At 44.5% G+C, this 25,431-nt stretch overlaps 1 protein-coding gene and 1 pseudogene across 7 annotated transcripts; one reads left to right on the forward strand and one right to left on the reverse strand.

The window, feature by feature from the left end:
* The first annotated feature begins 1,533 nt into the window (after positions 1 to 1,533).
* Positions 1,534 to 23,590, forward strand: LOC120666914. Of its 7 annotated transcripts, none has more exons than XR_005671940.1 (10): positions 1,720 to 2,076; positions 3,037 to 3,116; positions 4,885 to 5,110; positions 5,468 to 5,804; positions 5,888 to 5,949; positions 6,038 to 6,092; positions 6,212 to 6,289; positions 13,957 to 14,032; positions 15,660 to 15,720; positions 22,662 to 22,851. XR_005671940.1 is itself a non-coding variant. In XM_039946902.1 (7 exons), exons 3-7 carry the CDS (start codon positions 5,517 to 5,519, stop codon positions 7,962 to 7,964), a joined length of 645 nt encoding a protein of 214 aa, XP_039802836.1. In that variant the 5' UTR covers positions 1,534 to 2,076; positions 3,037 to 3,116; positions 5,468 to 5,516; the 3' UTR covers positions 7,965 to 9,086. The 7 variants fall into 7 exon arrangements, 2 of the variants coding, with proteins under 2 accessions (XP_039802836.1, XP_039802835.1); XR_005671939.1 differs by lacking the exon at positions 22,662 to 22,851 and adding an exon at positions 23,102 to 23,590 and having other exon boundaries at positions 1,731 to 2,076; positions 3,032 to 3,116; XR_005671937.1 differs by having other exon boundaries at positions 1,731 to 2,076; positions 3,032 to 3,116.
* On the reverse strand, positions 8,921 to 12,411 carry LOC120666913 (annotated as a pseudogene).
* Positions 23,591 to 25,431: the final 1,841 nt, after the last annotated feature.

Below are 25,431 nucleotides of genomic sequence, written 5' to 3' on the forward strand. Positions count from 1 at the left end.
GCATCTGTAAAGGATAAAACCTGCTCTGGAATATGATATAAACAAATCTACCTATCCAGATCGGTTCTTGCTACGCACGACATAGAACGATCAAAGCATATGTGAGCATAACCAAGATTTCCAAAAAAACCCATCCACACAGATAGATCCAATCTAAGACATATCAGACAGGGTGATCGGTACACGTTAACCCATCGGCAGGTCGTATGCACGTGTTGCAACGCATGTCGTGGATTGTAACAAACGGCTAGGCAACGCGTTCCGATCCAAAACCAAGAACGAAAAGGATCTTACAAATCCAAATGAAACGAGTGAAAACCACGGTAAAAGACACTCGCTTTATAAACATCGAGTAGATCCAAACCACGACCGTTACAGCTCTCACTGCTATATAGAAACGTTCTGTCTGCGAGTTAGGCCAGATGAGCATGATAGAGAATATCTAACACACCATAGGAATCGTCCAACACATTTACCGAGGCCAGATATAGCAGATATTAAACAAATCCTTATTGATTAAGGACGAACGGTAACAGATCGGATTCGCTAAACGAAACAAAGCAAGGCGTCATCCCTGTACGAATCGGCTCTATGACACACTGTGTGAATAGGAAACTAGCCGATTCCATGCATAAGGATGACACGGCGAATGCAACAATTAGGCAACAATAAAGCATGATCGATCTACTAAAACCATACTGCAAACACCGGGATAAGTAGCAGATCTCGCCATAAAAAACGCTTCAGCACGAGATCTACTAAGGAAACGAGGCATTGAGCCGTGATGATCTAAGGAAGATCCTTAGAGCCGCATGGCGCTTACCTCGAGGTTAACCCTAATGCGATTAGGGCTGGCGATGCGCCGAGAGAGTTGGAGACAACCGCTGCTGTGAGAACGTTTGCCGTCAATCTTTATTCATCAGGTATAGATACATATTTATAGTCCGTAGACTTGACAAACAAGCTATCAAAACCATAACTTAAACGAACTCTATCTTAGTAAATTACAGATAAAGGAGCCCATCGGCTCCCGCCATGGACCATAATCGCCACTTTCTTGGACGACCTGCTTTGGCCCATCAACAGTCTAGGCCCATATCAGTCTCGGTCAATTTCCGGTGGTAACACGTATGGATCCATGTGAACCTTTTAAAAATGATCAGGGTCTAAAATGTATAAATTGGAACCGCGCCCGAGCATTGATGGCGCAGGACCAGCAATACTACATAGAACCTAGCTTCTCCTTCGGTCCTGAAAAAAATGCAATTCTAATTTCATTCTTAGTCAAATTATTATAAGTTTAATCATATTTATAGATAAGAGTATTACATTTTGATTTTTCGTGTCTAGTGGAGTTTTTTTTCCAATGACCCCTTTTTGATGCTAGTGGAGCTGTTTGGTATGGTCGGCGCTGTCTTCCACAATCATCTCAATGTCTTTTAGTAGCTTAAATTATTTTATAAGCAAGCATCAACACTGCAATAAGCTCCACACGAATGCTTCTGATTGTCTCTTCTGCAATCTAGTAGTCTCTATCCATAAAAAATAAAACAAGCTAGCATCTCCTCTTCAACAAAGAAAATACAGCTTATAGTTTCCAAGCATATGGTTCCTCACTTTTGCTGTCCTTTTTCTTGTCCCTAATACGCTTCATATGACGACAGATCTTTTCTCACTGGCAAGTGGTGAGTTCTTGTATTTTTTTCCTGCCATGTCCATATGCAATCTCTTACAATACAAAACCTGGGACAATCCCTGGCACGAGAGCGCGCCACGTCGCCGGCCACTCCCGGCCGTCGGATCGGCCGCACGGACGGCCGAGATCATGCGATTCCTGGTCGTTTTGCAAAAAACCCCTCAAACTTCAACGAAATCAACCCACAGTCCTCTCTTCCTCTTCCTCTTCCCCCAACCGCCCCGCCGCCGCCGAGGACAGCAGCTCCCCTGCGTCCGCGCCGTCGCCACGGAGCCGAAGCCGTCCACCTCTTCCTCTCGTCCCAGGCCTAGGAGCCGTAATCCAGGGATCGCACAACACCGAATCCAAGCAAACAACGACTACGAGACCCAGGATCTGTGGTAAGAAAAATCCTCCACCATTCTGCCATGATTTTTACCTCCCGTCCCGCTTCCCGCTCCGTATGAATTCTATGTACGACAAATCCGGGAGCTGGCGGCCGGGCTGGAGTCCTCCGGCGCGCCGTTCCTGTGGTCCCTGCGCGAGGGCTCGTGGCCGCTCCTGCCCACGGGGTTCCTGGCCCGCGCTGCGGCCACCGGCGCCGGCTCGTGGTCCCCTGGGCGCCGCAGGTGCCCCTGCTGCGCAACGCATCCGTGGGCGCGTTCATGACGCACGCCGGGTGCGGGTCGGTGCTCGAGGTCGTTTCTAGCGGCGTACCCATGGCGTGCCGCCCCTCCTCTTTGCTCCCCACCCTCTGCTTGCCACGCCAACAGAGCGGGCTAGATCGAGGTGCGGAGGCTGCCCACCATGTGTTCGATGCAATGCTAGCAAGAGGAGAGATAGCCGTGAATTGGAGCCTGCCATGATGTGTCCAGCATGCGAACATCGCATCTAAGCCACCGCCGCGCCTCCACGTCCCCATGAGCCTACCGGATCTCCGCTGCCGCAGCGCCTGAGCGTCCTCGTCAATCCTGCACAGCTCAATCGCCGCTGCACTTCTTCGCACCACTCGTCTGGTCACCTTCCTCAACACCTTGGTGTTCCCGCACACAGATGGCGATTGAGCTATCAGTTTATAATGCGCTTATCTGATTTATAATGCTGCTTCTCTGCTTCTCCTTGATTTGAACTATCGGTTCATACTTAGATATCATGTCTCAAGCTTGCAGTAATAAATATAATTTTTCCAAATTGCAGTGATAAATATAACCACATTACTACAGCCTTATTTGCAATTACTATATCAAATGTACACATTTAGTCAACAGTTCACCAACATAGACAGTATCTAGCACCCAGTTCTATTTCGAAAAATTATTTTTGCTACTGTACTAATTATATACAAATATGATACAGGGCAGTACTTAAAAGGATAAAACTACAAAAGAGTCCCTAGTGATCCAACCCACCTGAGAGTGGAGAAGAAAAGAAAAAAAGAGAGGTAACCATATACATTTTGCTTTTGTATATCTCTATGTACAAATTTTGCATAATAAAAATAACATATGTTATGTGTGTTCATCTTCTACTCATATATCTGTACGTATCAATAATGCCTTAAAAATAGGATATGCTTGCCACATTCAATTTACAGTGTCTACAAAATGCATTTCCTTTACCGATCTGCTAGAACAAACACTACTCATATCCAATGAATAAATAGATGTGGTATTCCTGTATGAGCATACTGAAAATGAAAACACCTGGTGATAGCATTAGAATTCAATATATCTAAATCAGAGCACTACATGTCAGGGAAACTAAATACCTTCAATATGAAAGTTTCTCAAAATAGTTATAACACATTCTGTATGAACGTAGCATTTATCAATTACAGTACAAGTGTGGAGTCCTCATTTTATATAACAAACAATTACTGCTTGTTATTTCTTTTGGCTTCATTGGCAAACAATTGTGTATTTACTAACACTCTTGTTTTTTCTATACTTCCTATAACCATGCTACTACCAAAGCATACAACTGCAAATGGGTGCTGAGAAAAGAAAACTAGACCATAAAGACATTGACTACATCCATAATACAAGTAAAAAATTAAGAGCAATAAGGAAGGAAAAGATAAAAGATAAAAGAATGGCAGATAAGAGGTAAGCAAAACGCGACAACAGAGCAGTAACAAAAAAAGAAGAAAAGACAAAGAAAATGAAGATATACCTACTAAAAAAAGATGTCTAAATATTGACTCCAAACACTCGTACCTATCTTCATCCTATGGAATGGTTTTATTCTCTCCAGAATACATAAAGTACCTAAAAGAATCATATCCTGATAGATCATATTTGGGTGTACCAAAGTACAAATGCCAATACTGCAATGCCATATTTTGGTTTGAAGAACCCAACAAAAAAACATCAGAAGCATGATGGTAACCAAATAACATACTCTAACTGTTGCAAATATGGAAGTATCAAGATACCAGCCTTTAGACAACCACCAGATTTCCTCTTTACACTACTAAATGACAAAGAAAATAGTATGTCAAAACATTTCATAGCAAGAATTAGACAATATAATAACTTACTTGCTTTTACATCAATGGGCGGAAATATAGATAAAAAAATCAATAGGGGTGAACGCCCTTATGTTTTTCGAGTAAATGGTCAGATACATCACCATATTGGATCCTTGCTCCCACAAAAGGATACGGTTCCAAAGTTTGGTCAATTATATATTTTATTTCATACATTGTACATACTCATTGTTTGGACCAAGAGCACAGGAATTTGACGGGGACACAGTGTATGAAGTTGGACAAAACTCTCACGTGATAGCAATATTTGTTGGAACTTCTATGAACTACTACAAGGGATCACCTCCTTTCTTGAGTGGAACAACTGTATGTAGATGGTATATCAATGAAAATGATATCACTGAAATAAGAGATTTCTACAAATGGTATGGTATTATACTAATCACAAAATCTACCATACACACTTCTTATATGTTAGAGCTACTGATTGATAACTCTTCAAAATTGCTACAGTTTAGCAAACCAAGCATAGCCAGTTAAAAAACTGCATCTCAAAAACCATGAACAAATCCAGAGACAAATTGAAACAAAGAGTTTGTTAGAGCTAAGAAAAATCAATCCATTTGATCATGCGGTACACAAACGCAACTAAGCTATTTGGTCAATTTTTACATTACATTTGTTTGCCTATTCTCTTATTTAAAAAGAATGTCATTTGCAGGGTATAAAGTTTGAGTGCACTGCAGTAATAATTCAAGTAGCCCAAAACCAATATCGATGCTATCCAGCTTGCACAGCTTGTGGCTCAAGATCAGTTTTTGATGGAGAAAAATATCATTGTTCCAAGGATGGTTGCATAGGCACAACTATTGAGCATAGTTATGTTATATATTCTCTAAGCAATAGAATAATGGAGTCAGTATATTTGTATAGTATATTGAGCATAGGTATGTTATATATTCTCTAAGCAATAGTGGAGTCAGTATATTTGTATAGTAATCAAAATACAATACTTGGCAGTTCTTACATGCTTTAGATATCAATCAATTAAATCCTAGCCACCTCCCATGAAGCACCACATGAAAATCTTGTTACAAACAGCGGCGGAGCCAGGGGGGCTGGGGGGGCTCCAGCCCCCCCTACTGGCCAGCTGCCCATGGAGCCTCCAGGTTTCATCATCTTGTCTAGCATTCAAATAACAGTGTTTAGCCCCCCTAAACACAATCTCACGTTGGCTCAGCCCCCCCCTAATCCTTCAGCCTGGCTCCGCCCCTGGTTACAAACTATTTCATTCTATTTTACAGGTACAAAGTTTGTCTTATAGCAAGCGATACAACATGGCAGCTGCAATTCATGCTATTCCAAGATCGAGCAATGCAGCTGATTGGTAAACCTGCAGAAAAGTTGCTCACCACATATAGGAAAAGCGACAATCCACTGGAAATTTCAGCACTTATTGGTCAGAAATTCACTTTTATTGATCGAGTACTCTCAGAGAAGAAACTTATTGCTTATAATCCAACGTTTGAAGTAGTGAATATAAAGATAGAGAGGCAACCGGCATCTTGTGCCACCTCAACTTCTGAGGAACACAACCTTCCACCTCTGGTACCTATTTGTCCCAAGCCATGGCAAAACAAGGTCTATTTTCTCATGTCTACTTATATATTTAGCAACTCCATATACTACAGTACTAATACTTCCTGTTTTTATCTTTTTTATAGTCCTCATATTCCAGCAGTCAGCAGAATTACAATATCGATGATAGGCAAACTGAACTGACTGAGTATTACCCTACCAAACTAATATATCATTCACTAATTTTACCTAACATATTAACAAACTAATGAAATATCCCTCAAAATTCTCTACAGAATATTACAAGACAAGACCATAAGAAAAGCACTGGATATAAAGAATGAAGAACAGGTACTTGAAAATATAGCTCAAGAGCTGCATAGAAATGATTCAAAACTCATACTCTTCCTCCTGATTTTTATAACCCAACCCTTTCATCTTAATATTTATTCTACAATTTTTTTATATAGCTTGAAGACACACATAAAAGGAATATCTCAGTCCGAGAACCAAAAGGTCACATACATAGATCGAAACCAGTGATAGAGGTACTAATTTCTCAAACTTACTACATTTCTTCGATTAATTTTCATTAACAAAAATTAGCTGTCCATTTATTGAGTTAAATACACCAGCGGCTCTCGAACTTGTCTCCAGGTGCCACTTAGGTCCACGAACTCGCAAAATTGAAATCTGGCACCCTGAACTTGTTAAGTTGTGCCACTTAGGTTCATACCCCTTCAAGGGGCATGAATATATGCAAAAATGCCCTTAAGTTTTATCATCTTCCCTTCCATGCGCCCTCCGCTGCTTCCTCCCCTGCGCCATCTCCTTCCCTGCGCCCTCCACCGCGCTCTCCCCCTCCCAGCTCCCTCCGCCGCCCCTACCCCTCCCTGCTCCCTCTGCCGCCCCCTCCCCCTCACTGCTCCTGTGGCTCCGCCACCGAGCGCGTGTGCCGCCCCCGCCAACTCGGCTCCTCCGCTCGATGCCGCGATGCGCCAAGGACGGGGCAGATCCAGGCGGCGAAAAGGAGGTGGGAGCGTGCGCGCCACACGTTCTAGGGAGCGGTGAGGCTCACCGGCAAGTGGTTGCGATGGGATGAGGCAGCGACAGGGGTCTTCCATGTCAAGGACGGCGGTGACGGAGCCACGAGGCATCGAGGATGCAGGAGCCGGTGATGGCAGGGAAGGAGACCTCGCTTCCTTGACGCGGAGGCCTCGCTGCCCCGCCGTACTTGGGCGGGCTCGTTGCAGTGGGGCGACGACCCTGTCGTCCCGTTCGTCCGAGACCCACACCGGCGCGCGCGGCGCGTTGTACGCCGGCTTCACCTTTGCCGCGGTCGCCGTCCCTAGAGTGGAGCACCTCTTGGCGCAAGAACCCGCCCTCCTCCTGCTCACCATCCTCGGCGGCGCCCTCCCCGCCGTCGGCGTCTTCTTGGAGGAGACGGGAACGGGGGGCGAGCCAAGAGCCGCACTTCTTGGCCGTCTGGCCGCCAGTGCCAAGAACTGGCTCCTCCTGCGCCAGTTGATTCCCCGCCCGCAATGGTGACGGCCGCCGCGCTCCTCCTCCTCCTCCTCCTCCTCCTCCTCTGGCACTCCTCGGAGGAGGCCGCGGAGGCCGCGAACTCTAGGGGCGGCGGCGAGCGCGGAGTCCGTGGGCTCTAGGGGTGGCGGCGAGCGAGTCCGCGAGCTCCAAGGGCGGCGGCGAGCGCGGAGTCCGCGAGATCCAGGGGCGGCAGTCACGAGCTCCAGGGGGCGGCGTCGGCGGCGGCGCACTGGCGAAGGAAGCAGGGGAGGCGTGGGGGGAGAGAAAGAGATAGAATGGGAGGGGGAGGGGGTGAATGTAGAAGATAGCAACTTTGGAGGAGTTTTTTTTGCATATATTCATGCCACGTGGCGCCATATCATGGGGTATGTATCTAAGTGGCACAATTTAACAAGTTCAAGGTGCAAGATTTCGATTTTGCGAGTTCGTGGACCTAAGTGGCACTTGGGGACAAGTTCGAGGGCTGCTGGTGTATTTAACTCTCATTTATTTATCTTTTGCTGTTCACGTGACCAGGCGACGCATTTCTTTGTCACTCTTTTGGATATGTATCTATATAGATGCATCAGCTACAACCTTAGCTTACAAAGCCTATGGTATAATGCCAAATTTGGTGTTTTAGTGAATGCACTATATTTTGTTGTACGTATGGTGAATCTCACGAGACAAATGCTATGATCTACTATTAGTTCGCAGAAATAGCTCCGATGTTTAGCAAGGGTAAAAACTTCTACTCTTTGCAACTAGCAAAAACCAAACATACAGCACAAGTCTGTAATATTTTGGTGTATCATATATGCCAAGCCCATGAACATTCCCCTTTTACATAGGGATCCAAAGCCTGTTATCATAACAAAAAGAATTACGTGCGTGCAACGAAGTGTAACTTCCAAGTGCAGAACAATTAAGATCTTTCCTCAGAGCTTCCACATTCTTCCCTCTATTGTTCACCACCGTGCATATGCTTCTTCGTATCACAGAAACAATAAACAAAAATCAAGGGTTCCACCACACTGGCCTACAGGTCATGGCGTGGCAAGGCCGCGCTAGTTTTTCTAGCGCAATACGATTGACAGTAGTGGCTATCCGTGCTCTGAATCTCTCTTCCGTATGCCACCACTAATCTTCCCTTCAGCTCCCTCCTTAACCGCTGATGTATTGGCCATGTTTCTACAATAAACAATTGACAACAAGAGATGGTGTTGACTAATGCTCTTGGAGCATCAGCACGAGGTTTTCCGCATGTGTGTCGTTGACTTCCATGCCCATACCACCGGGTCAGCATCATGGGCCTTCAGTATTTACAGTGAAGCGGCTTGCATGTAAATAAAACAGTATAAAATAGGCAATTGGCAAGTGTTCTAGCTGAACCGTATAAAAAATGTTTGATTTGTAAGAGATGAACATGTACTCGTGTGACCTTTAGCGTTTTGTAACCGAGCTTCTATATCTTAAACAAATTAAAGGTTGTAGTGATGAATTGTCAACATGGTATCTGCCGGACGTCCGGCCAACTGGAGTATACAGTAGCCATAGCATGTGATACAGATGGTACACGAATTTATTATTCCAGTGTGCCAATCTCGCAAAAACTTTCAGCTTCATACGAGCTGTCTGGGGAGGAGAAAACGAGAGACAGCTTATCCCACAATCTTTTATTGAAAACAGCTAGCCATGCCATTTTTTATTTTGTATCAGCAACACAACAAACACCAGACCCAAATGGATGGATCGACAACAGTACAGGATCAAACCTACAGCACTACAAATTAGAGTAGGATATGCTCTAATTCCCAGCATGAAGACGAAACAGTACACAATACTAATGTATCAAACCAAACCAGTACTCTAAAATCACGCTCCTTTTGGAAGCCCTGTGGTTTGATTAAGCAGCACTTGGCTTTCGTCAGTGACAACCTTTGGGCCAGCCCCAAGCCTGCTGCAGATGAAGTAGCTAACGTCGCCCTTGAATTTCTGATCATGTATCTTCATCTCTGGAGGCGCTGGGAGAGCCTCAATGTCTTCTACGGAATGCAATCCAGCATCACTTAGAATTGATTTGTCGCCAACCAAATAGCTGCAAGATGATGTTGATCGGATCAGATATATTTATACATAGAGCTCTGCTACAATATAGTCAATAATACAGAGTTAATTTAACCGTGAATATCAGACGCACCTGCTCAAATCCTTGTCATGTGGAGGGAAATAGTACAAGAGCTTCTGAAGGAGAAGTGCTGCAGTTTTACGGTCTCGTGCAATTAAAACAGCATTAGGGCCAGCATCGAAGGTGTAGGCAACCTGCCATTAGAAATGCTCATCTTAATTGCACACTCATAAATGGTCTCACTATCACATCAATTGCACCACCACAGCAATGATGGCCTTGTACTATGGATGAAATAATGCATATCCGCCAATCAGCCTATATAGCAATTGCTAATGTGACAAAGGCGGCAATGTTTACCTAGGTTCACTCTTGGAGTTAAATTATTCAATCCAGTTATACAAGTCAAAAGTGTTTTGGCCAATGCAGTAAAAACTTCTCAAACTGATATATTCATGAAACTGCAACAGACCCAATTGGATGGTTTTGTGCTATTGCAGCAATATTCACTGGGATACAACAACAGAATTAACTATGTTCTAGGATGGAGTTCAGAATTTTTTGAAAAAAATGCGGAACAGATGTTCATCAAGAATAATAGAAATACCTGTGGGCATCCTTCCGAGTGGTTCCACTTTTCTACAAGGCTAATTATCCTGCAATTAATTGAGACCTAAATTCTTAACTCTGGCATTTCAGGAGCAACAGAATTCAAAAGCAATACCCTGCTAAAAACATACCTGTGTGATGTATCATTCATATAAAAGATGGGAGGGCTCGTATCTAAACATACAGCATGAAACTGATTCACAAGTTAACTTGGCAAATGATTCAAAGTCATGATTCTTGATAGCCTCTTCCATTTTCAACACCCGACTTGGCTCTACAGTCTGAAGCATAAGAACAACCAGCGCAGTGCACAGTAAGAAGAGGGAAATTTATTTTTGAGAAATTTAAGCTCCTATCAGTAAACTGTTTGAACAGATTCAAGTTCATAATGAGAACACAATCACCTGGGCCCTGTACTGCAAGAGGGGACTTGTTTCAACACTATCCCGCATCCCGCTGGTGCTACTTGTTTCCTTCTCCTTTGAACTGACCTAATTCACAAATGTGTATCAACTATTTATGATACCAGGTAGAGCAAGATTAAAGGGAAATTTACAGGTAAGGAACATGAAAAAGAGAAACTACACAATTCATAATTGCTATCACTGAAGCCACATGACAATGAGAAGAATATGTAGTAGGTCATATGGAATATAGATCAGATAGACACATACCACTGCAATAATAATTACAAGATCCTTCCAATGTGCTTCATCAGCAAGCTGCACCGCAATACTGTCACTCCCATCATCTTTCTGCATACAGTAAGCCCTCGCTTAGACTTTCTGAACAGGAAAAGCACGCATTTAGCTTATGCTGTTTCTCTGTCACAGCCATACTGCTACTCACTTTTCCCATACACCATTTCACAAATCCACAATAGATACTGCGGCATGCACTCCCAGATCCCTGCCTGCTTGAAGTTTGACAAATATAAGTTGGGGTTTACAAGACAATTTACTCATGAACATGAAAAGGCACATGAAAAAGATAGCACAAAAATGGTGGAACTATTGTATAATTAACATGAACATACCTTGCTATTGAAGAAAGCTCACCATAGTCTTCTTTCACATTCATTAGCTTTCCAAGGGTGAAAACTGTTGCAGTATTTCAATAATAAACTATTATGCTGTGATAAATGGTTTGTAAAAGCAAGAACATGAAGAAATATTTATAAACAACTAAGAAATAGTAGTTATATTAGAAACATAATAGTGGTATTAGTAAAATCATCACAGAGTTACTTCCAAAATATTACAAATTTACATTTTTCACTAGTGTAATTGGCTAAAAACAACTATTCAGTGCACTAGAGACAACGAGAAGTGAACGCCCACTGATTTTTGAGAACCTATAAGAGCATCATGATGTCTGAAGAGACTGTACCGAGACAAGCAAAGCCAGCAGCTGAGGAGGCCAAACCAGCAGCGGTGGGGAAGTTGTTATACGAAGCTATGTGGACATGCAACTTCTCCCAGTCCTCTTTCTTTATCTTGATCCCCTTCTTTTCATCCTCAAAATCACGATCACGCCTCCTGATCTCTCTCAGGCAGCTCTGAAACCTTCCTCCTGACAACGAGATTTCCTGCTCCAATTCAAACCAAAATCATATGAAAACCATACCAAACAGAAGGATGATAAACTTTTCAATGTTATGTTCCATCCAATTGAAGTCCCATACTCCGCACTAGGATTCTATATTTGTCACTTACTCATCGTCCAAAGTAGCAACCCTGCAACTACAGAAAATACAAAATAGGCATACAAAAAAAAGGTTGCACTTTTTTATTTTAGCAAACGACAAAAGAAAAATCTGGAGCTCTGCACACTTCGATCCAGATCCAGATCGAGGCAACAGCAGCCACTTCGATGAACACAAGCATCAACGGCCAACAGTAGCCAGTGTAGCACACTTGAAGTGAAGGAGGGGAATCCCAGCAACGCACCTTGCCGTTGAGCCACATACGGTCGGAGGCGAAGGACGGGCTGACGGCGAGGGTGGTGGTGGCGGAGAGGTGGTCGGGGTCGAGGGTGACGCTGATGCTGTCGTTGACGGGGAGGATGAGCGCCTCGTCGCGCTTCCCCCAGTACTTGATCACCGCGATGTTGGTCGGCGACCGCCCCGTCGCCATCAGCACCCACTGCCCCTCCACCTCTGAAGCCATCGTAACCTCGACTGACGCTACTAGCGTCACCGCCGGAGATCGGAGAGGGTCCCTTCGCGCGCGGCGGGCGGTGGAGAGTACGAGGCGACGGAATGCAGCGGCAGCCCGAGCGGTGCGGCGAGAGAGCTCACAGGACAGCCTGCGGGAGCGCGGGAGCGGCGGCGGAGGATACCGCGGGTGGAGAGCGCGGGCAGAGAAGAGCAGCTGGCCGCGGAGAAGGGCGGCGGCGTTGCTCACCTTGATGCCGCCGCTTAATCGGCCGACTTGATGGGCTGGGCCGCTGGGCGGACAGTCAGCCTACTTACTCGAGTAAATTGGCTCAGTGTTTCTTTAGCATATTCTTTCACCGTCACAAAATTTTAGAAATTCTTCTTATAGCCATAGAAATTTCTTTAGCATATTATTTCACCGTCACAAAATTTTAGAAATTCTTCTTATAGCTATAGAAATTTTGATTTATACCTTCACTGATATTCCGTCCCTTTTTTCATCTATCTGCTGTTAAATGAGATGTGAAAAGATGGATTTGCCCCTGACCCCACATCCACATGAGATGTGCCCGTCGGAGGCGGAGTTGGCGACGGCATGGAGGTCCGCGGCGGTGGGGATCAGTGAGAGGGAGAGCAAGAGCGGGAGCGGGGCGCGGAGGTGGAACACGCGCGGGAAGAGGTGGAGGAAGTGGAGCGGGCTGCGGCGGTGGAGACGGCGCGCGAGGTTCGGGGGAGGCCCGCAGCGCGTGGTTCAGCGGCGACGCCATGCAAGCGGGAGGTGCGACGCTGTGAGGCGCTCGAAGGCGTGGTCCAAGTGCGTAGGTGAAGCAGCCCCGTCCCCACTCGTTTGGACTCTCCCCCTTCCGCCTCCCCGCGCGATCCCCATCACCATCCCCACAGCTCTGCAGCAGAGCCCTACGCCGAGGTCAAAAGCCACGCTGCGGTTCGACCGGGGGGCGTCCCGGTATTGGCGGTGGCGTGAAGATGGCAGCGGAGCAGGACATCGATGACTTACCGCGGAACGACGCCGCTCTGGTTCCTCGGCGCACCGCGCTGACCCACCCGGCTAGGGCCTCCGTCATGCACGGGCCCGTGCGCTACACCTAGGCCGACACCTACAGCCGCCGCCGCCGCCTTGCCTTGCCTTGCCTCCGCCCTCGTGCGCCGGTCCGTCGGACATGGAAGCACAGTACGTGCGGCCTCCATCCCTTCCCGGTCCTCTTCTCTGTTTGCCTGTGGCTTTCTTCATTGATGTTCCGACTTTTGCTCTCTGACTCTCTAAGATGAGAGCAGAGAGAAAACTTACACTTAGTAGTAGATTTTAACAATAAATTGTTATGCTATTGAGAACCTGCCATGAAACAAAAGGCTACGTTGATAAATTAGGCTGTCAACTCCTGAGTTACTGGTGAAACAACGAAACTGGTGGGGGTCCTATTATGTTGGCCATAGATGGTTCCTTGGGTACCCGCAGCAGTACATCTTGTTCGCTCCTCCATATTGTGTGGTTTATTATGATGGGTGTTTTAATGTGAAACAATTCTCAGTATGCACTTCAGATAAATGATGCATCTTGTCCAGAAAATCATATTGTGTGAGCAGTTATAATCATAGCACTGTGTGTGTTGCAGCATGTTAAGATTAATCTGCCTACATATTAGTTAGCATGTAACTTCACAATTCTAATAATCTCAAATTGAGTTGGAACATCAAAAGTTGGTAGTAGAAAACACACTGCAGGCGCAGCGAGGCAGTAGGAATCTATCTTGATTGAGGTGCTTCTCTGCCGGATGCAGATTCAGCGTCACCTTGCCCTCTCAGTCTTCCTTGAGTGTGTCGTCGCCATCATCAGTTGCCGCCGTTGGCTAAAAGGTGACGAGTCCATACCACCACTACATGTATACTGCTCTCCATTGATTGCAACTATTCTTTGTTTTGTCTTTGATAAGCTGAACAATCACTAGCCACTTAATTTTATAGTTACTTGCTGATAAATCTAGAGATACTAAAACAAAATGCATCTTTTGCATTTACGGGAGTTGCAATGTTTTTGCTGTGCTGCTCTAATCCCAATTTGTTCCACTACATTGGATTTAGCCTATAGGTAAACCTTCTAACCTCTTTGACCTACAAATTATTATATATTTGATCACTTTAAGCTGTTGTATGTTGGAGGAACCATACCCTAAGAGTGTTCATGCTAGGTTTGAAAAGAGAAAAATTTACTAGTAACCTTGGGGGGGGGGGATATTTAGCAATTACATACACATAAAACGATAAGCCACGGTGTCTTATTTGTCTGAATTTTTTAAGGCAAATAACTTACATTAAGATTGAAGATGTACTAAAATTGGAGCTGGTTAGGTATATGTATGGGTGATAACGGATCATAACTCTAGTGGTCTCGTCGCAATCCAACTTAGCCATCATATATTTTTAGCTCAAAATTGTATAGGATTAGAGTTCGACCTTTAGATTATCTAGACTAAATTTTAAGGTCATTTACCACGCCTAGGTATATGTAGTTTCAGTATGTTCTTATTTATTGGATTAATAAATATTGAATATAGCTCATCACGGCATCAGTGGGCTCTCTTTCCTTCTGTAGACATAGGCCTGAAAGTTTTCTTATTTTGTGATGAAAGAAGTCAAACATAGACAATATTATGTTAGTGAGAAGGAAAATGAACTACCAAGCAAGAGTGATACGATTGATGTGAAAAAATTGGTATGAAAAAATTGTTATTATGTTTCCTCCAGACCTCTTAATCTATACTATAAAAGTTGAAACAATTGGAATCTTTTCTCACCAAGATTAGGCCCACCGTACCCTTCACAGAGGCCCACTTATCAGGATAAAGGTTTGACGAAAGAGGGTGTAGACCCACAAAATTGGTAGAAGGAAAATGTTTCTGCCAAAATCCTAATTCTTCTACTCACATCTTGTACCCGCGTATTACTTTCCTTTAGCACACACTTTACTTTCTTTTGCCCATGCATTTACCCATAATTCACGTCATTATTTGTTTTGGAAAGATAATAATTGACATCATTGTTTTATGGAAGGACCCATAATTCGCGTCATTATTTTAATTGGAAGGATAATAATTGACATCATTATTTTATGAAAGGAAAAGAAAGATGTATATTATTTTTGGAAGGAAAATAAATGACATTGTTGCTTGATTGAAGCAAAATTAAATACGTGCATGTGGCACGTACATCTCCACTAGTTGTACATGAAAGAAAAAAAATAAATCTATTTTACTTTGTGTCTATTTCTTTTATGGAACCTCTAAGGTGTTTTCCCTCAACCCATGTTATGTACTCCTAAGGTGTTACAGTACATGTGTAATTGCCTTCATAAATTAGCCATTTGTAATATTAGCTGACTAAGAATCATGTGATCACTGTGTTCCACAAGTATTTATTCTTATTGCACTTTTTGTCTTTTGTTTTATTCTATTACTATGTTTATTTTGATTCCTCTATTTTCCAGGTTATGGATGTAATTTTCGATGCAAAAGAATTACTCCCTGTGTCTTCTATTCCTGACAAAGGTGAATGATCCGCTAGAGAGATTTTTCATCATGTGAATTGCTCGCTCTTATAAAATAGAAAATAGATTGTGTGTGCAGTTGCTTAGTACCTGAAATTTTGTGACTTCCTAAACTATTTTCACTCTATATTTGTGTTCACCTCTGTGTGGGCATCTGAACAGCTAATGATATGTTTAGTTGTTAGTTATATTCATGTCAAATTTGGACTGTTCTAAGTGATTATTCCCCACATGTATTAGATCATTCATATGCAGCTATTAATAAGTTCAGTTGCTAGAAATACTCAATTTTAAGTAGCACAATAGATTTAAACCTGCAGTTCCATTCTTGTAACACCCTTGGTGTTATTCTTGTGCTTTAATCGTTAATCATAGCATAATCATCATCATTAGTGCTAATCTTGCTTGGTTAGTTACGTTTCATGTCAGCTGAGCACTAATCCTTGTTTGTCTGCCAAATCTAGAACTCGAATCAATCTTTGCCTGACATCAAAGTTGTAGATCTCTTCTTCCTCTACAACTTTCATTTTGGCCTCATTTCGTGTTGCAGAGAGAAAGTTTGAGCTCTTGCCAGTCAAACCCGACTCAGTCTCAAATTCTATCTCCTTGGAGCTGATCTGGACCCATCAGAATTTCCGATGATGCGTCGGAACTTCCGGTGTCTATCGGAGGTTTCTTAGTCCTTCCGACCAAGGCCTCTCGGCCGCTGATTTCCTTTTCGTTAGAATTTCCGACAGGACATCGGAACTTCCGACCAACGTCGAGTCTCGTCCTACTCAAATCTGGGCAGTGCACCGCAGACAGTCCGCTGGTAAGAGGCGGACGGTCCACCAACTGCAATAGAGAAAGTTTCCTTTCGGATGTCCGAATGTCTGAAAGCGGACAGTCCACCCATGAATACCGGACAGTTCGCCAGGTTCGGATGTCCGAACATCATGGCAAGTGATTCGGAACGTCATGAATGCCGGACGGTCTGCTATGGACAGTGGATGGTCCGCCCCTTCGTCAACAGAACCCACTGGGCGGTTCGGATGTCCGAATGACATCGACCTACGTTCGGATGTCCGAATGACATCGAAGCGGACGGTCTGCTAGAGACCCCGGACGGTCCGCCTATGACTGTCCGAATGTTTTAAATGCCGGACGGTACGCCCGTACACACCGGACGGTCCGCCCATACCGGCACCCATGCCGACGACCAGCACAGCGTCAGCGATCACCACGCATTGGCAGCACGACAGTCCTCTCCCTCCACACCGAGCTCGTCCTTATCCACTCCCCGGCATCTCATTTTGCCATTCCTCCTTCCCTTCCTCCTCCTCCTAGCTCGGGTCGAGCCGAGCGGAGCTGCCGCTACCGAAGCCCCACCGGCCATCCCCGTCACCCCAGCTCCGATTCCACGCACCCAGGGCCTCCTCGCCTTGCCCTCCACCTACTCTGAGCCTCCCCAAGCCTGACCACACGTTTCCTCGGCTGGAATCGAGTATGCAATGCCAACCGCCATTGGAGCCGCCCGAAGCTCCCGTTCACTGCCGATTTGCTCAATCCGGCCCTCTTCCTCGCCATTCGACCCCCAAAATCGACTCCTCGGTGAGCCCTCAACCTTTCCCGCTCCTTCCCCGGCTCTTTTCCTCGCCGGAGTGCCGGTTTCTGTGCTGTCGGAACTTTCGACACAATTAAATCCAATCGGCCAAGGACCTCTTGTCAGAAGAAGCCTGCAACTTCTGAAGGTTGTCGGAACTTCCGACCTAGGGTCGGAACTTTTGATCAAAACAGTGCAACAGTGCTTGTAAAATGCGTAGAAAATCGTAGAAAAATCCTAAAATGCAAAATCAGTTTTGTTAGCTTCGTATCTTCATGCTCTATAGGATAGAACCATGAAATGTGTTGTGTGATAACTTTTTCTATGCAGTTTTGTTTATGCTAGATAAAATGCTTTTATAGCTTGAGTAATGCTTGTTTAAGCTTGAAACTTTTGTCTTTTTCACATATCCTATTGTAGTTGTCCAAAAATTGTAAAATTTATGCAGTAGGTTGCTCTTTGCACGTGTGGTTCTCTGTAAAAGTTTCATGTCTATAAGCTATGTGCATGTTTGTAGATCTTTATTTGTTCAGTTTTATCTTGATAAGGCTAATTTCATTGCTTTCTATTGTCAGTAAGTGTTGGTAAAAATTTGTTGCATGCTTTGTTAATAGCTTGTCATGCTGGTAAAGTTTTGTTGATAGATCATGTCTGCAAGTTGAGTTTTTGCAATTGTTTGGTTCCTAGCTGTCGCTTTTCCTTTAATATTGCCCAGTCATGTCTTCTTTTTAATTGCATTGCATCATGAGTACTCATGCATCTTGTCATTGCACCGTTGCCCCAACATTTGCATTGCATTAATCGGCATTTCATGCGCATTCATATTTCGGTAGCCGAGGACGTTGTCTATGAGTCGGTCGTGAAGCCAGGAGCTAGCAAAGCATGCCAGGAAGGAACCCCGTGAAGACCCGGCCCAAGGTCGGAAGGGCCCAAGGCCTTGTTAGTACTAACACTGACTTGGTGTTACCACAGGCAAGCCTTGGAGCATAACCCTTAATTTTAGTATTCAATATTTATCTAAGTATTTATGTATTTACATTTATAAGAGTTGTATGAAACCCTAGTATGCATGTTTCTCCCTAGGTACCTATAGGTCTCTACTAGTATGTGTAGGTCGTTAGAACTGCCATGCTAAATTAGGATTCGGTAGAAGTCGAGTGATTCCTATTACTCGCGAGATATAGGACCTTGGTACCTATGGCAAGTTGCTGGAAAATGGTTAATGAGGAAAGGAAAAGAAAATGAGACTGGGCGGAGATGAATTGGTTGAGGTTATGGAATGGATGGAAAGTAAGCCTCCGCCTGTGTTGATTGAGGACCATACCGTTGTTAGCATTGTTGATCGAGGATTGAACAGTACTAGCCACATGCCGGGAGTAGAAGGTAGTCGAAACCGATAAGCTAATTATCTTATTTGCAATGATACTTTGAATCGTGATCTACTACTCTGGGAGTGGGATGATGGCGGGTGTTGGATTGTATGTCGCTGTCGGTACATACAGACAGGGGTACCTCCTCCTAGGGTAACCAGCCCGAGGGGCGCGAGGTTATCCGTAACCTCGCACTAAGCCTCTGGGCAGCTGGGCATAAGACCCGGGCCTGACAACTGGGGCCCACGGTCTCTGGACCTCCTCCCCACGTACTAGCAGGTCCGGTGCCACCACGTGTCCGCAAGGACAAAGCGCTCAGGAACGGCTACCACCGGTACGAACCCCCGCGGACAGGTCCCGAACCCCCGCGGGGTGGTCTCGGGCCCACACGTGTGGCAGCCGGACCTCCGGGGAGCCTGAGCGCTCGGGCGAGCCAGGGGGCCCGGACCTCCCCCCTTACTCGGGAGGGGGTCCGGTGCCGCCACGTGCCCCTGAGGATGTGGCCGCTGAGCCAGCACCGCCACGTGTTCTGCGGGTGCCAGCCTTCTGCGGGAAGCCAGCCCACCTACTGCATTAAGTGCGGGTGGGTAAGGTGTGCGCTCATAGGACAGAGCATGGGCTGCCCTCTGACACATTGGGCAGGTATGTGTGACAGCACGGTAAGCCCGCTAGTTACCGAGGCGGCACGCGTGTTACCAAGGCGGTTCGCAGGACAACAAGATGTGTGGTCCCATCACCGCGCCGCGCGCATGGGCAAAGGGGAATTATGACCTACTGCAGATAGGCTACAGTGTGCGCTGCTGCAGGGGTCAAAGGCTATAACACAGCATATCAGCATAGCCCCTACGCCTGTCAGCGAGAGCTGACTCTACACCGACAACGCGATTCCCTCTATGCATGTCAGCGGTAGCAAGGCGGCTCAAGACCATATCCGGTCGGAAGATACGCACGGAAGCCAACGACGGAGATCTCAGGATCTATGGCATTTATGGCTCCAGTGCGTACATTATTTAATATGTCGTCGAGTCCACCTGTCGGGGCCCCGCTCAGTGTACATGCTCCCCTTGACATATAAAAGGGAGAGCACGCTCGTTAGAAGAACAGGTCTCACAAGGGCTCACTCTCACGCAGAGACAAGTTCTGTTCCTCCCCCATCTTACACACAAGCTCAGGCAATACAGCTCACAGTGGACGTAGGGTATTACGCTCCGGCGGCCCTAACCACTCTAAACCCTTGTGTGTTCCTTGTGTTCATACGCCGCTAGATCGAGAATTCCTTGACTGCCCCCAAACTCATCCTACACTTAGGATTAGGCGGGTGCACTCCGCCACCCGAGTTCAGGTTCTCTGGGAGTTTGTCGTGAGGGACCCTTCAGCCGGGTTTTAGCAGGCATGGTTGAAAGTGCATCTAGGCCCCTAATAGATTTTGGTGAATTGAATGACAACATGATTAAAGAACTAATATTTTGTTTGAGATATCATGAGCAGGAATTTATTTGAATATCAATTTGTGTATTGGCTCATGTATCAAGGAATCAAATAAAAGAGGCTATATTGGTAAAAGTGAAGCATGTTATAAACGAAAACAAGAAACAAGTGTTCATACAATATCAACATATGGTTTCTATTCAAGGCTTGGCACAACTGAAATATGATTTGTTACAAGTATGATTGTAAAGCTAAACAAGCAAATGGTTGATCTCGTGGTGCATTGCTAGATTGACAAGTAGAGGGATCATCAAGTATTCAAATGTTGAAATAAAATATTGCAAGGCTTCATGAAGTCATATATTGATCTTTTCATTGGAAGCTTGCAATGCTTGGAATATGTTTATTAATCAAAATCAAGCAATCAAAGATATAAGAATAAAAAGTGGAATTCATTGTTGACGTGCAAAGCTTAACTCAATGTGGCAAGGATAAGTGGTGAAGAAACCAACCGAGATGACTAGACTAAGCAAACTTTGGTGAAACGACAGCTTACCATGTGCTAATTTCTAGGGTGAAGTTGCTAGTATCCGTGGGGTTTTCGAAGTATCATATCTAAGTCTTGTTGAGAGAAGCAATGCATTGCATCAAATATACTTTTTGGAGTGACTTGAGGTTCCAAGGACAGATTTGCAAATGAGTTGGGAATTCTAAGTCACTAGCTCAAGTATGGATTTGCTCAAGAGAAGACTATGCAATGTTGGAATCCCAAGGTTGACAAAGTCAAAGTATGGCCAAGCTGAAATCCTTCAAGGCTCAAGTGATTGAATTATGTTTTATATTTAATCTTGAGTATAGGTATGCCATACTATCAAGAGGGATGCAACATTGATTAATTGACAATAGTCAAAAGTGCTCATAGGTCATCCAAGTGAGCATCTTGAGAGAAAACACCTGTGAACTGACTTTGTGCTACTTGGATGATCAAGTGTCAACTTGGTGGACCAAGTGTTTCATCTTAACTTGGGTTTTGGGTCCTCTGGCCTAGACCGGTCTGACTGGTCTAGGGGACCGGTCTGACCGGTCCCAGGGCTAACGGCTAGTTTCTTGAACAGACCGGTCTGAGGGACCGGTCTAACTGGTCTGCACTGACAGTTCAAATGGCTTGTTTTTAGAAGTGGGGTATTTATACCCCTCAGCCCTCTCTTTCGAGAGCTGCTGGTTCTCTGGCATCTTTGAGCTTTCTAAAGCCTTATTCTTGACCAGCAAGTTTTCCCCAACACTCTTTGTGAGTTTTGCTAACTAATTTGCATATCCTTTAGTTGGGTTGAGAGATTGTGTGTGTGTGAGAGAGAGAGAGAGAGAGCAAAGTGAGCATTGTGAGAGCTCTATTTTGAGCTACAGTGAGCAACCATAGCTTGAGCACTCTTGGTTCCGTCAAAACTTTCAGTTTGCATTTGTTACTCTTAGAGGTGAGCCTTCTAGACGGCTAGGCGTCGCCGGCTAGCTCCCGATGGTGTGGTGAGTAGCAGCAAGTTTGTACGGGCGTGATCTTACCCCCTTAGTGGAAAGGATCAAGATAGTGAAGTGAGGAAGTGGTTGAAAGAGACCCAACTCAAGGGATCGAGTTGAAAAATACTCACGCCCAACGAGTTCCTCAACGGAGACGTAGGATTCACTTTGGTGAATCTGAACTTCGGGAAACAAATCCTTGTGTCTCCTTTATGATTTGCCTCACTACTTGGGCTCTAGCTTCTTATTCATAATTTCGCATCGATCTACTTGGTTGTGTTGTTTCTGTGTGTGCAGGAATTTGCAATACACTTAAAATCACCCGCAGAAGCACTACACCAAGTTGTTTTTGAACTAGAGCTCGAGGAGGAGAAGTAACTCTGATTTGGGCAGGTTCTGCACAAGACTGGTCTGACTGGTCACTCCAACCGGTCTGACCGGTTGCCTGCTCTGTTCAGCTTTCTAAGTGCTAGACCGGTCTGCCTGACCGGTCTGACCGGTCAGTGTGCTGACAGTGCTCTAATTTTGTAATTTACAAAATTTGCTGTAACGCCTATTCACCCCCCCTCTAGGCGACATTCGAGGTCCTTTCAATGGTTCAGACGTCGGGGTGATGATGGGAACAATTTACGTGTGTGGCTCGATGGGGTTTGCATATGTCGTGTGTGTTAGGTCCACCTTGCAAGGTTAAATCGGATCGATTCACCGTGACTCGCGGATACGAGAGCCTTGGTCACTGTGTCACATCGTAGTAAAGAAGTGGAATGAGAAGGGAAAGGTGAGGATATGATATATGTTTCTGATGATCTTGAAAAATTAACGTAATACACCATGCTTGCTCTAGATGTTTATGCAAATCTAGTTGGTACTTGTTACATTAAATTTGAGCTAAAATATTAAAAGTAAGGATCCACTTTTAGCAACTTTTCAGCAAATAAACTCCAGAACCAAAAGCCTTGCATGTCTAGGAGTCGGCTAAGTATATACCACTGATCGGGTAAGTCTTGCTGAGTATTAGTTGTTTAGGGTTTGTTGTTGCCATATTTTCAGGTAGCTGCTAATGGTGGAAGCTAACTAGGATTTACATCGGCGGGCTCGATGTGACATCCTCCCGCCTTCGTAGTTCACGTGGTTTTTAAACTGATCTTCTATTCTAAATTCCACTGCATGTTGAACTCTAATAATTTATTTAAACTTATTTTTGTAAAGCTCTGTTTTGTAAATTAAGTTTGAGAACTTTTGTTTGCTTATAATCATCTGTGCTCGTCTTCGTGCGAGACTTCCAGTGTTTGTTTCAATCCGTGATTACCGTGGTTGAATCGGGCCTGACAGACTGACAGCTATACTGTTTTAAGTGCATATGAACCGGATTAAGATTAAGATGAGGGTCAGTGAACTTAAGCCGGTATAATTTGGGGCGGTTCTGCCACAATTCTATAGAATTATTGATCTTCATATGCTAATTCGAGGCTGATTAATATTTGATGCAGGTTGGTGATCAGGAGGATATCTCAGACAAGTTAGAACTGACTTAGTGTTTGTGGACATGGATAGGAGGTGGAGTCCATCGTTAACATGTTGATGATATGTTTGGTACCGGATGTGGTGGTTTCGTATTGAATTTATCTTATACCAAGCATACAGTTTGTTGCTGTTTATTGCCTTATGGGTACTTGCATTTGCTTCTTCAATTGGTAGGGCGCGCCGAATGTTCTATTAAGGGAAAAAGCATGAGGAAAACGACTCATGGAGCACTAGCCACAGATATGGGTGGGTAATGGATCATGGCCCTAGTGGTCTCTTCATAATCTAACTTAGTTTTTATATATTTTTAGCTTAAAATTGTATAAGATTAGAGCCCAATCCTTTTAAAACCTGGCCCTTAGATTATTTAAGTTAAATTTTAAGACCTTTACCACCTCTAGCCATGGGGAGAGGTTTATATGCATGTTCAAGTAGAAAATTAACTTTCATTTAATTTCCCATCACATCTTGCAGGAAGATCAGCAAGCCAAATCAAACACGGCCTCTTTGTTGGCGCCAATCTAGGGCCAACACATGAATGCGCTTGATCGCGCGGTGAGCGACGACACAATTGCAGCACCGATGCTCGGACCGGTCAGACCGGTTCGCCAGTGCAGAACGGCGAAATCCGACGAACGCTCGCCCGGGAGGGACCCCGTCAGGGCTGTCTCACGTAGGGTTATTCTAGGATCACGAACGCTCGCCCGGGAGGGACCCCGTCAGGGCTGTCTCACGTAGGGTTATTCTAGGATCGGCAGGCCACCTAGAACGCCTTCAGACGTCGCGGAGACGAAGGAAGAACAGCAGAAAAGGGTTGGAAGGAGCTAGGGTTTACTTGATCGCCTCTTCTGAGCAGTTCCCTCCTTCTCATATTTGGCCAAGAGTTCCTTGAAACTTGGTCTTGTCTTGCTTTTAGAGGAATTCCCAAACTTACTGGGCGTACTGGTCAAACCGGTTCTAGAACCGGTCAGACCGGTCGGACCGGTCAGACCGCCTTTTGAACCGGTCAGACTGGTCGACTCGCTATCGGCCCCTTTTTCCTTGTCCTGCCCCCCGAGCGTTGAAGCCTCTATTGCAACTCGAGGAGTCTTGCTCTGCGGCATCTTTTTCTCATACTTTTTCTCACCAACCACTACATTTTTCCCTTTAGTCGATTCGGCTTGATGCGGCCGAATCAATACTTTTGGATTTGAAACTCAAGTGTATGAACGGGAAAAGGATTTTGATCAATTTGCATCACAGGAACAATCAATCGTCCTTCATTTATAGCCGATTGTATTTGTCTACGAAGAACATTGCAATCATTAGTGGCATGAGAAAAAATATTGTGTAACTTACAATATGCACGCCGCTTCAATTCCTCCGTTAATGGAATAGTGTGAGAGAACTTAATCTTCCCAAGCTTTGTCAATTCATCAAAAATTCTATCACACTTTGTCACATCAAAAGTGAATTTAATCTCATCTTGCCGATTTTTAGAAATCGGCTTTAAAGAAGTACAAGTGCTGGGCTTATCACTAGATGACCATACAAATTCAGCAGCATATACTTCATTACCCTCATCGTCTGAAAATTCTCCTTGTAGCATATGCATACTAAGACGATCGGGTTTAAATTTTGCATCTTTACTTCGGCTTTCTTGAGCCAAAGCCCTTTGTAACACTTGATTAACGGTTAGAAACTCATATCCTTCTAATTTTTCTTTAATATGAGATCTCAAACTATTAAGAGCTAATTCGGCAAGATCTTTTTCAGAAATAACTAAGCTATAACATCGGTTTTTTTATCTCTAAATCTTCTAATAAATTCAGTAACAGACTCATCATGCTTTTGCGTAACCGATGTTAAATGACATAGCCTCAACTCATTTTCACCATTATAAAAATGATCATGAAATTTACGCTCTAATTGAGACCAAGTTTGCACAGAATTAGGAGCTAATACCGAAAATCATGAAAAAGCAGTGCCAGATAAAGACAAAGGGAACATTTTAATTTTCAAATGATCAAAACTCCCATAAATTTCCATTTGTGCATTAAACTGACTAACATGCTCCCATGTAGTCCTACTATCCTCCCCAGTGAATTTAATAAATTCAGACACCTTGAAATTCTGAGGATATGGTATGGAATCAAAACTCTCAGGATATGGTTTTTGACAAACAAGAGTTTTATCCTTAAGTTCTATGCCGAAAGACTCTTTAAACATAATAGCCAAATCTTTCTTATGCTTCTCAAGTATTTGATTAAAATAAGAATCATTTGGCCTTTGAACATTAGTATTAGAGCTATTCGGC

This window comes from Panicum virgatum, chromosome 3N (genome assembly GCF_016808335.1).
Source record: "Panicum virgatum strain AP13 chromosome 3N, P.virgatum_v5, whole genome shotgun sequence".
NCBI lineage: Eukaryota > Viridiplantae > Streptophyta > Magnoliopsida > Poales > Poaceae > Panicum > Panicum virgatum.